General features: G+C 37.3%; 1 protein-coding gene across 6 annotated transcripts in view; it reads left to right on the top strand.

Moving 5' to 3' along the window:
• Positions 1–8,569: 8,569 nt before the first annotated feature.
• Positions 8,570–10,642, top strand: part of Huwe1 (HECT, UBA and WWE domain containing 1, E3 ubiquitin protein ligase) — a gene marked incomplete at its 5' end in the record, with an annotated part of 121,129 nt that continues 119,056 nt past the window's right edge. For all 6 annotated transcript variants that reach the window (XM_013502817.1, XM_013502819.1, XM_013502816.1 and 3 more), the window contains 1 exon segment: positions 8,570–8,638. In XM_013502817.1, the coding sequence (XP_013358271.1) occupies positions 8,570–8,638 (69 nt within the window).

Below are 10,642 nucleotides of genomic sequence, written 5' to 3'. Positions count from 1 at the left end.
TGTTTCTCTGTGTCATGATAGATCTCAGTTGAGCGGCGGAGGCTGGCCTAAGGGCCGGCGCGAAACAGCGCTCGCCGCCGCATGGCTCCCCGCCGCATGGCTCCCCGTGCGCCAGGGGCCCTCCCTCCGGGGGCCCACGAGGCAGGAAGCTAGCCAGCCAGAAGCCTGGCGCTCCCCGCCCGTGGCTCCCTGTGCGCCGGAAGCCCTCCTTCCGGGGACCTACGAGGCAGGGAGGCTCCAGTGAGCCTCTGGCGAGTGAGCCTCTGGCGAGAGCTCCCCGGCCCGTGGCTCCCCATGGGCCCGGGGCCCTCCCTCCCTCCGGGGGCCTACGAGGCAGGAAGCTAGCCCCACTGCCATGTTAAATACAAGGGACCTTGTATACTATCTTGCTTAAGGAAGTCCTTGACAAAACAGCAGTATGTCAATGTAAATTTTCTTGTTTTAAAGAAAGCAGTTATATTCCATAGATATAAATTATGTAAGTAAAGGTTATTTTATACCGTTAAAAAAAACAAGTTCCCTATAGTGAATGTGATCAATATGTATGAAAAATATGTACTAATAGAAAAAAAGAAAAGGAATTGGTTAGAAAAAGTAAGGGCCCCAGAAAGGAGGTGATATCTAAGTTGAGCTTTAAGTGATAGGTAAGGAACAGCCATTTTAGGAGGGAGTCAAGGTATCAGAAGTCTTAAGTGTTGGGGAGACTGGAAAATGCTGGACATGGCTAAAGGTTAAGGGGAGCGCCGGGCATGGTGGTACGTGCCTGTAGTCCCAGTACTTGAGGCCAGCCTGGGCTACAAAGTGAGCTCAAGGCCAGCCTGAACTGCATAGCAAGACCCTGTCTCAAAAAAAAGACAAAAAAAAAGGTTAAGGGGAGCTAAAGGGAATATTATGTAGTGTTCTGATAAGAGGCAAGTAGGGACCAGGTCCTGAGTGTCTTGGATGCTGGTTTAGAAGTTTGTACTTGATGTAGGTAAATTTTGGGTTTTAGGAATATTGCTCTGGCAACACTGTAGAAGATGGAATGGAGGGATCTATCAGGATGAAGTCTTTAAAATATCTGTAATGTATAAGCTTTTTAAAGATATATAAAAAAGAGAAAGTGTAATGAACACCTATGTACATTTCACTCAGGTTCAGCAGTTATCAACACATGGCTATTTATACTTTGTTCCCTTGTTTCATTGTTTTTAAGCAAATTCCTAAGTTGGCTATAAATTGGCAAAGTATAGTTAATACAGTAACTTTTAAGGCTGGCGTGTACAGCCAAATCACATATGCAGCTTGACAAAAATAAAACAATCCCTACCTCAGATCTCAGATCTAAATGAGTACACTATTGGTACTAATAGGCATTTTTTTCAGAATAAGTCGAGTGAAATAAATTCTTAATTTTAAGTAACTTGGTTTCTTTCAGATGATGTTGTTTTCCTGAAGTTGTTGAACACTGATGATTTGCACCAAGCCTGGCCACAGATGAGAAAGGCTATTGGAGAGAGAAAATTCCTGAAGAATGTAGACTAGGATTGTTCCAGAGCATCAGTTTAAAATTGCATTGACAAAGACTTCCTGTTCTCTTTAATTTGCGTGACTTACACTTAGGCATTGCTTTTATTTTTGTTGAGTATGCTAAGAGGGACTTCTGACATGTTGGTATTTCCTCTCTCCTGGCAAAACTGATAATCTGCATACTTTGGTGAGCCTAGTTCTATTGCCTAGGTCTTCTGATGCTAGTTTCTAAATAATTGGTTATAAATGCCCAGAAGGATAACTCCTGAATTTATAGTTTCCCAGAACTGAAGAGTAGAGATGTGCCAAAAGTATAGTCTCAGTTACCATTCTCACTTCCAACAGCAGTGTTAGAGGTTTCCAATTCCTCCTTCTTGGTATCATTTCCCACATTTTCTTTGTATAAGTGTACTGCAGTACAGAGAAGCATCCAGAGATGCAGTATATTCAGACTGTAAATGAGAGACTATCAAAGTATTTCTACAGATAATTTATAAATTTGGCTTTCATAAGTAAAGACCATTCTGGTGTTGTTTTATGGTTACATCTCATTTTCAGTTCCCCCAGAAATCTAGGTCAACATTCCTCTGTTGTTGTATATAGGGAGATTAGTGTTTGTAGGAGAGGGGGTGGTACGTTGGACTGTGTAGGTAGACATATGCTCTGTAGAGTTGTGGAACAAATTGGCTTTTGTATCCAGGTTCTAGTACCTACTAGGTGTATGACCTCTCTTGGCCCCATAAACTGGATACATTCTTCATCTCCATGTTGTTACAAGGATTAGACATGGTGAGTGGTCCGGGTAGCTCCCACCTGAATTTACTTTCAGAGACTCCAAAAGGCAAAGGGAATCCTTGCAAGGCAAATAGAATGAAATACTTTGCTTTGTGGGATGTTGGGAGTTCAGTGTTCTTACTGTTTTTTGTTTAAACACTGCCATAATGCTTTTCCAAAATTTCAGTTGGAATTTTAGGCTGTTGGGGATTTAGCTGCACTCCCATACATATGTGCAGTACTTTTTACCTGCGTGCTCCCTGTGTGTCAAGCTCCAAATACAAAACTTTTAGGTAAGAAGTTGGATGAGCAGGCAGCTAATCCAAGACATTGTTTAGATGATATTGTTTTTAACTTTTTGTGTATCCTTTGGCTTAAGGACCACTGTTTTCTTAAGGAAAATTTTACAGAAAAATTCTTATAATAAATGGTTATATGACTTCATAGAAAATTTAGAAGGATCTGAAAAGCATGAAGCATAATAAAACTGTGTCTTGTTCTGCCATCTAGAGACTAGTAATGGAAATATCTTTCTTCTCTACTCAGGTGTTTTCAACTTATTCACCCCATGGCATACATTTTCTCATTTTAGTCAGGGAAGTGATAGAGGTTCAAGAGGCCATGTAAGCACATAGGAAAAGGCTACCCAGTCAAGATTTACAATACTAAAGAGAAGATTGTCCTAATACTGGATGATATTTGTGTTAGTCAAAATGGTGAAATAATGAGAAGCTAGGTAGTTCTCTGCCCTCAACTTGCTTAGGAACTCTGAGTTATCACCTTTACAAGGTAACTTACATACACATAAGAAGATTCACTGTTGTCTTTATTGCCCTCAATCTTTCAGTGATCCTGCTCAGCTACCCTTTTTTTTTTTTTTGGTTTTTCTCCGGTACCGGGAACCGAACTCACAACCTTGTGCTTGCCAGGCAGGTGCTTTTGCCGCTGAGCTAAATCCCCAGCCCCAGCAGCTACCCTTTTTTTAAAGAGTTTACTGTATGTGCTATCTTGCCTCACTTCCCATTGGTCCATTGATTGACTCCAGACTGGTTTCCATTCTTGCCAGACTACAGAAACTGTTGCTTGTTTTAGGTTATGTCCAATTCTGATGGACATTTGTCTGTGAATATAACCTCATTTTGACATTGAATACAATAAGTCACTTTGCCATCAATTGTCTTTCATGATACCATGATTAACTATTTTTGTTCTTACCTCACTAGCCTAGTGCTTTGTTTTCTCCTTTGCCTCATCTTTAAATGCTAAAACAAATTTTAAGAACTCAATTGTGGGCATCCTTTCTTCCATCTGTATCTGTAAGCAGTCATCTTCGGACCCATGGCTCTGAGTATTATCTGTCTGCTGACAGTTGTAAATTTTATTCTCAGTGAATACCTCTTTCCTGAACTCCATTCTATAAATATTTGCTTACCTATCATGATAAGGTACTAAGTGCTGAGAGTTTAACATTGTAGAAAATTATACCAGCATTTATAGGTATGCTTCTTATGAAAGAAGCAAACAAGTAATCTAGTAGAAAAATAACAATGAGACCAGCTTTAGATGAAGTACCCAGCGAGCCTCTCTGGGTTTTAGTTTAAATGTCAATTCCTGAAATGGAACTACCTGTGGAAAAAGTTAGGGGGAGTAGAACAGTGTAGTGGGAATAGCCCTTGCAGTAGACTGGAGGCCAGAAAGAACTGTTGAGTGTTTCCAAAACTAAATTGAAAAACTAATGGTGTCTAGAAAGAAGAAATTGGAGAGTTTGAGAGACCAAGTCAAGCCAGGGCCCTCTGGGTCATGTTTAAGGTTTGTATATTCTAGGGAGTTTAAGGGAAGGCTTTGAAAGGTTTTAATCAGGAAAGTAACATAAATCTTTTGCTAGTCTCTAGAGAATATGTTGGATGAAAGTGGGTTTGGAATTAGTGAGATTATTTATTCCTATTTCATTTGAGGAAACAGAAACACATAGAATGTGTTTGTACATCATGATTCTGGCCCTGTGTCCAGTGCTTCTCAAACTTTAATAAATGTATTATCTACGGATGTTTAAAACTCAGATTCTGCTTCCTTATGTCTGAGTGGGACCTGAAATCCTACAGTTACTAATAAATTGCAGTTGATGTCAGTGAAAGTCATTATTTCTTTATCAACTAGAAATGATTACTACAGAATGCAGTCACCCTTTAAAGAATGACTTCCCCCAATATATTTTAGTTTTAATGCTTGTTCTTGATGTAAAATCTATAAAACCATGATTCAAACTTCACAGGTAAGTAAAGGCAGGATGAATGAATAAGTGAAACAATAAATGGTTAATTAGATAAAAGTAAGTAATGGTAATAGTTATGGGTGGCTATTCATAGCAGTTCATTTCGTGAAAGTGATGTGTCTTTCTAACCTAAGTTTAGGAAATAGGTATGAAATACAGAGATTGCTTGGTGCTCGGGGTTCTGGTTATGACCCAACAAAGACAGCAAGCCATTTCCAAAAATTTGTTTCAGACTAACTTCTTTTTTGTGTACAGCAATAGTGATTTCATCTGTTTAACTCCTGAGAGTTAGGTGGAACTCATTCCTTAATTCCTATTCTCTTGAGATTGACAGTGTCTTAGTTTCCTACCTTATGTTCCAGCTTCTCTTGGAATAATCTTTTGAACAATCAAGATATAAGTGTAAAAGATTCCGTCACATTTATATTCTCATCTACAAGCACTTATGTTGTCTTCCTGTCAACATTCACTTAACCAGGAAAGGTACTTTTTTTTTTTTCTGAATCTCCATTTTCTATCTGAAAATAGGGACAAAATTTAAGTGTTGAGGATTGTGTGAAAAGGATATTATATGATGCCCCGTAGGTAGCATGTCTTAAAGTGTATTCTTTGGAATATTTGAATCAAGAGATTTTCAGTAGATGCCACTTGAAAACATGTTTTGTGACATAATAGAATTCCTTTACCTAAGATTTCTTGGAGCTATTAGTGTCAGGCACATGATTGTCTTAGGGGGAAATTCTGTTTGTAACATTTCTCAAATGTAGAACAAATGGCTCTTTAGGAAAATCTAGCCTTAGAATTGTTTGGATTGTAGTGGTCACTCAAAAAAGTATTCCCTAAAACACTGGTACTCACTAAACTATAATTATTTGTAATGGTTACTCAAAAAAATATTCCCTTCACTGGTACTCTCTAAAGTATAATTATTTCTTGCAGTGGAACTGTAGACCAAGTTAGCATGTGTTATGAGTGTGTGTGAATGTGTATTCATTTGTTTGGAATTGTTTTGGTAATCGTGGTGGTGGTGATAGTTTTTTGTTTTTTGTTTTGTTTTGAATGAGTGCATCAGATCCTCACACTTGAGACTTAAGAATTTAGATAGCCATTGATGCCAGGTACCTGAGATACTTACAAATCATTCTTCCACCAGCAGTAGCTTCTAGGCATCCAAAGTCTGGTATTGGCAGCAAAAGCACTCCCGATTAAGCTGCTTCTGTAGGAGGTCCTTGGCTGTAGTTTCAGGCTATTCAGCTTCCTTAGTTCTGCCTGCTTTTCTGAATGTGGATCTCTAGCCTTCTGTTAGTTGTGTGAGCTAAGCTGTGGGATACCCTTCCAAAAAATTACTTTTCTGAGCTAGGCAGTCTTTCTGTTCTTTCAGCTTGACTAGTTATAGCATCCTTAGTCAAAACAGTTTTAGTTACATTCAGATGCTTATTTTGTGAAGATTTACCAGTGACTTCATCTACAATTTTATACCAGTAAAATAACTGTGATTTGCTTATTTCAGTGCATAAGTTCCTTGATGGTTTTATTTTGGAGGTTTGATAATTCATTGTAATAAACTTCATTGTTTTGTAGCATGAGAGATTGAAGCCAGGGCCTTCACGCTGAGCTGTTTCCCCAGCATTCTTTCTTCAGACAGGGTCTGGCTAAGTTGCACACATTGGTTTCTTTTTTGGGGGGGTTCTTGAATGTATAGATCACGGTAGGAAGTATGGACAACTTGACAATACCAGGTCTTTGATCCATGCACGTGGAATAGTGTTCGTTTTATATTATTACTTGGTTTCTTTCATCAGTGTTCTTTTGTGATTTTCCTTATATAGATCTTGTATGTGTAGATTTATGCTTGAGTACTTACTTTTGGATGCTAATGAACGTAATACTGTTTTTTCATTTCAAATTCCACTTATTGCTGGTATATAGGAATGCAATTGACTTTTATATATTAACCTTAAATATTGCAATATTGCTATAATCACCTGTTAGTTCCAGGAATTTTCTTTTGTCTCCCAGATTCTACATAAATGATGCCTTCCTGATCTATATACCTTTTTTTCCTTTTATCTTCGTTAGCTAGCACTTCCAATGGCAGTTTCGAGAAGCAGTGGTAAGAGGCATTGTCCTTGCCTTGTTTATGATTGTAGGGGGAAAGCTTCTAATTTCTTACTAGTAAGTGCAATAATTGTTGGAAGCTTTTTGTAGGTATTTATTGGGTTGAGACACTTCCTTCTGTTCCTAATTTACTGAGATAATTTAAACCATTGAATTTTGAGTTCTTCATGTGTTCTGGTTATTATATATGTATGGTTCGCAAATATTCTCACCTAGTAAGTTTTATAGTTTTACATGTAAATCATTGATCCATTTTAAGTTCATTTTTATATAAGGTGTTAAACTTATTAGGTCAAAATTCAGGTTTTGCCTACTTATATCTTGTTCTGGGAACTGTTTGTTGATGAAACTGTTCTTGAGTTGCTTTTTCACCTGAGTCAAAACTCAATTGAGCACATTTTTATGGGTCTATTTCTGGGTTCTGTAGTATGTACCACATAGCATTTTTAAATTGGATAGTGAGAAGTAGTACAATATTTGGTGGGGAATGGGGAAATGTTGATCAAAGGACATGAAATTTCAGTTAAATGGGAACAAATTCAAGAGATTATACAACGTGATGAGAAATATTGTGTTTATATGAAAATTGCTAGGAGTATAGCTCTTAAGTGTTATCACTACAAAAATGTCTGCAAGGCAATACATATAATAATTAGCTCAGTTTCATCATTCTATGATGTATACGTAGTTCAGACGTGTACCACATCATAAATATGTATAATTTTTGTCAATTAAAACTTAAATTTTAAAAAATCTTACAAAAGCTATGAGATAATTCGGTAAGTCCCCCATTACTATGTTATCCTTGTTTTACTCTTTAAAATAATTTTTTTTAAAAAAGCTATGACAGAACAAATTTCTGTTGTTTAAGCCAAAAATGTAGAAAGTGATGGATGTGTTAATACCTTGATTTGATCATTATATGTTGCATTCATGTGTCAAAATATACTCTGCCCCATTCATTATTATGTGTCAATTAAAAGCAAACTAAAATGTTGTAGAACTTGTTCTGGATTTTTTCTGTGACCGTTTCTGAATGCCCATTGGCTGACTGACTACAGGCAGATACATGGTATTTCCATAGTACTGAGCATATTGGACTAAGTCTAGGCCAGAAGCTACCTAAAATTTGTACTTGGCTTTGTTACTGTTCGCCTTCTTGAAAGAGGGACACTGGTTTCTGGTGATTGCTACATAACAAGTATATTGTGAGTGGCAAAATCTTGAGTCTGTAGAAGGCCTCTACATCTCTGCACATTTTCCTATTTGCTAATGTAAGAAATCTTGATGTCTTTCTATTCCTCGGTCAGAACATCTTAAAGGAATTGTCTGCCATCAGTGACCACTTACAGATTATATTGTGGGTCCAAATGACCTCTTGCCTAGCTTTTGAGCCTTCCAAATTCTATAGTAAAGTGATTGCACTTAGTAAAGATTGTTCTTAGTAAAGTGATTATGTTCCATTCTTAGGACATTGCTAATAGGAGTCTTATACATCAGTTTGTGTTGCCTTTGTTCATAAGACACTATATTTTTAATTGGTAAAAATGGTAAAGGAGGAATTAGGTTTGTGTAACAAAGGGTTGTAGGCCAGTTTCATTTGAAGAGATTCTTCACCTATCTTTACCTCATAGCTGTGCCCATGAATTGGTATAGCATCATAACTCCAGTGTTATTATTTTAAATATTTTGCATCATCTTTTTTGTTGTTGTTGTTGTTTTTCCAGTACCTGGAATTGAACTCACAGTGTTGCGCTTGCCAGGCAGGCACTGTGCTGCTGAGCTAAATCCCCAGCCCCTTTTGCATAGTCTTGATTCTGTATTATCTGTGTCCAAGCTTATAAAGTTCAAAATTGCACCTTAAAATACTCACTTCTTTTGGGATTTTCTTTTCAGATCATAAAGCAGAAAATTGAAAACATGAAAGTAGACAGAACTAAATTGAAAAAGACACCTACTGAAGCTGTAAGTACCCAGAAGTTTGCTTTGCCTTTGTTTTCTTCATTTTAAAATAAGCTCGCCAATACTGATCCTCTAAATTTATCATTGCTCATATATAAAATATAATAAACCAGCAGCTTGAGGTGCTGGGAGAGTAGTAGTAGTAGTAGTAGGAGGAGGAGGAGGAGGAGGAGAAGGAGGAGGAGGAGGAGGAGAAGAAGAACTTTTACTTAGCATGTGTGAGGACCTAGGTTCAGTACTGAACACCACAAAAAGAAAATGACAATTCACCTTAAAACAGTTTCCCATTTTCAGCTTCTCTTGAATGAAAAAAAATGAATCGGCAAGTGAGCAATGAGAAGCGAGCACCTGAGCAATGCATTATAGCTGTGGGTACCTGAAGTAGGCTCTAAGGTTGCTATTCCTGGCCATTGAAAGGCAGTATGTTATAATGGAAAAAATAAAGTGGATTCAAATTTTACTGTAGCTATTGGATCTTTCTCAGTTTTGTTTTTTAGAAAATGAGAATGGTGACACTTACTAATTTTGTTTCCTTAGTACATATTTTTCAGCTTCAGTCAAATATTCATTCCATCAGCTGACTTTTGAGCTACATTGTGAGTTTAAGGAAATACTGCTTTAAGATAATCTCATAGATCCCACATGCCCTAGTCCAAAGAACACAGACTTTGGAATTAGATCTGGGTGGATTCTAATGTGACTAGGCTTTTGTTTTTGTGGATTTATTAACCTTCCACAGCTAGAAAATAGGGTTGATAATTCTTCCCTCCTTCATGTGAGACAGTTGTTTAGCATAATATCTTGCACGTAAGTAAACTAGTCATCCTTTTCTCTCTTCCTTCCTCCCACTTGTGGTACTGGAGATTGAGTCCAGTGTCTTTGCACTTAGGTACATACCCAACCCTTTATTTTTGAGATAGAGTCAAGTTTCCCAGGCTGGGCTGAAACATGTGATCTTCCTGCCTCAGCTTTCTAGGGTGCTAGGATTACAGGCATGTACCACCACACTTAGCTTAGTTCATTTTCTAAATATAAGTCACTTTTTTATTAATAAGTCTTAACTACCTGGCAGTTATCACTGCGAGATAACTATTAATAACGTTTTTGTTAGATTTTTCTGGTCATAAAAAGATTACTTCCCCTTTCCACAGTTAATCTGCCCTTTTTACTTGGGATAATACTAATGAATATGAGAAGTACTTTCTTCCCATACCCTTGCTAGCATTATGGACTGTCTTTTAACTTTTATGAATGTATTAGGTGGGGATAAAAGTATTTCATTTTTTAATTTTTATTGATTCAGTACTTTAATGTATTTTTCAAGTTTAGGCCAAGGATTTAGCTCAGCGGCATAGTGCCTTCCTAGCAAGTGTGAGGTTATGAGTTTGATTCCTGGTACCAAAAAAAAAAAAAAGCCTATTTTTCAAGTTTATCGGCCTTACATCGGTTTTCTTCCTGTGCCTTCACTTTGTATTTGCCAATGGATTTTCATTGTGTTCATTACTAAATGCTGTATTATTGAGTATATTCTTTTCATATGTGTTACAGATAGTTTTATTTGATTTTAATTGATTTTTGTGTGTTTTGGCATGTAGAACTTTTGAAAACCATGTACTAGGATATCTTTACAAACTAAAGAGCCAAAGAAAACTTGCCTTCAGAAAGTGCAGTTTAAAAAGTGAGACAGTGCCATCAGTGTAGGAATCTATGGATAAGAGACTTTGAAAATCAGGAGAAAAGATCATAATATGCACAAGAATTTTCTTAATAGAAAATTACAGTAGCAGAAATATATATTGTAGGGAAGATACTATTAGTGCCAGAACAATTGTTTGACTTATGGGAGGTGGGAGAATGTTTAAATTCTACGTAAATCAAAAGTCAGAAATAAGTTATAGAAGTAGAACATACAGGGCCTGGGGATTTAGCTCAGCGGCAAAAGCGCCTGCCTGGCAAGCGCAAGGTCATGAGTTCGGTTCCTGGTACCGGAGAAAAACCAAAAAAAAA

The sequence above is a fragment of the Chinchilla lanigera genome, unplaced genomic scaffold (genome assembly GCF_000276665.1).
Source record: "Chinchilla lanigera isolate Chin_1 unplaced genomic scaffold, ChiLan1.0 scaffold00074, whole genome shotgun sequence".
Taxonomy (NCBI): domain Eukaryota; kingdom Metazoa; phylum Chordata; class Mammalia; order Rodentia; family Chinchillidae; genus Chinchilla; species Chinchilla lanigera.
This window is presented reverse-complemented; position numbering and strand designations above follow the sequence as displayed.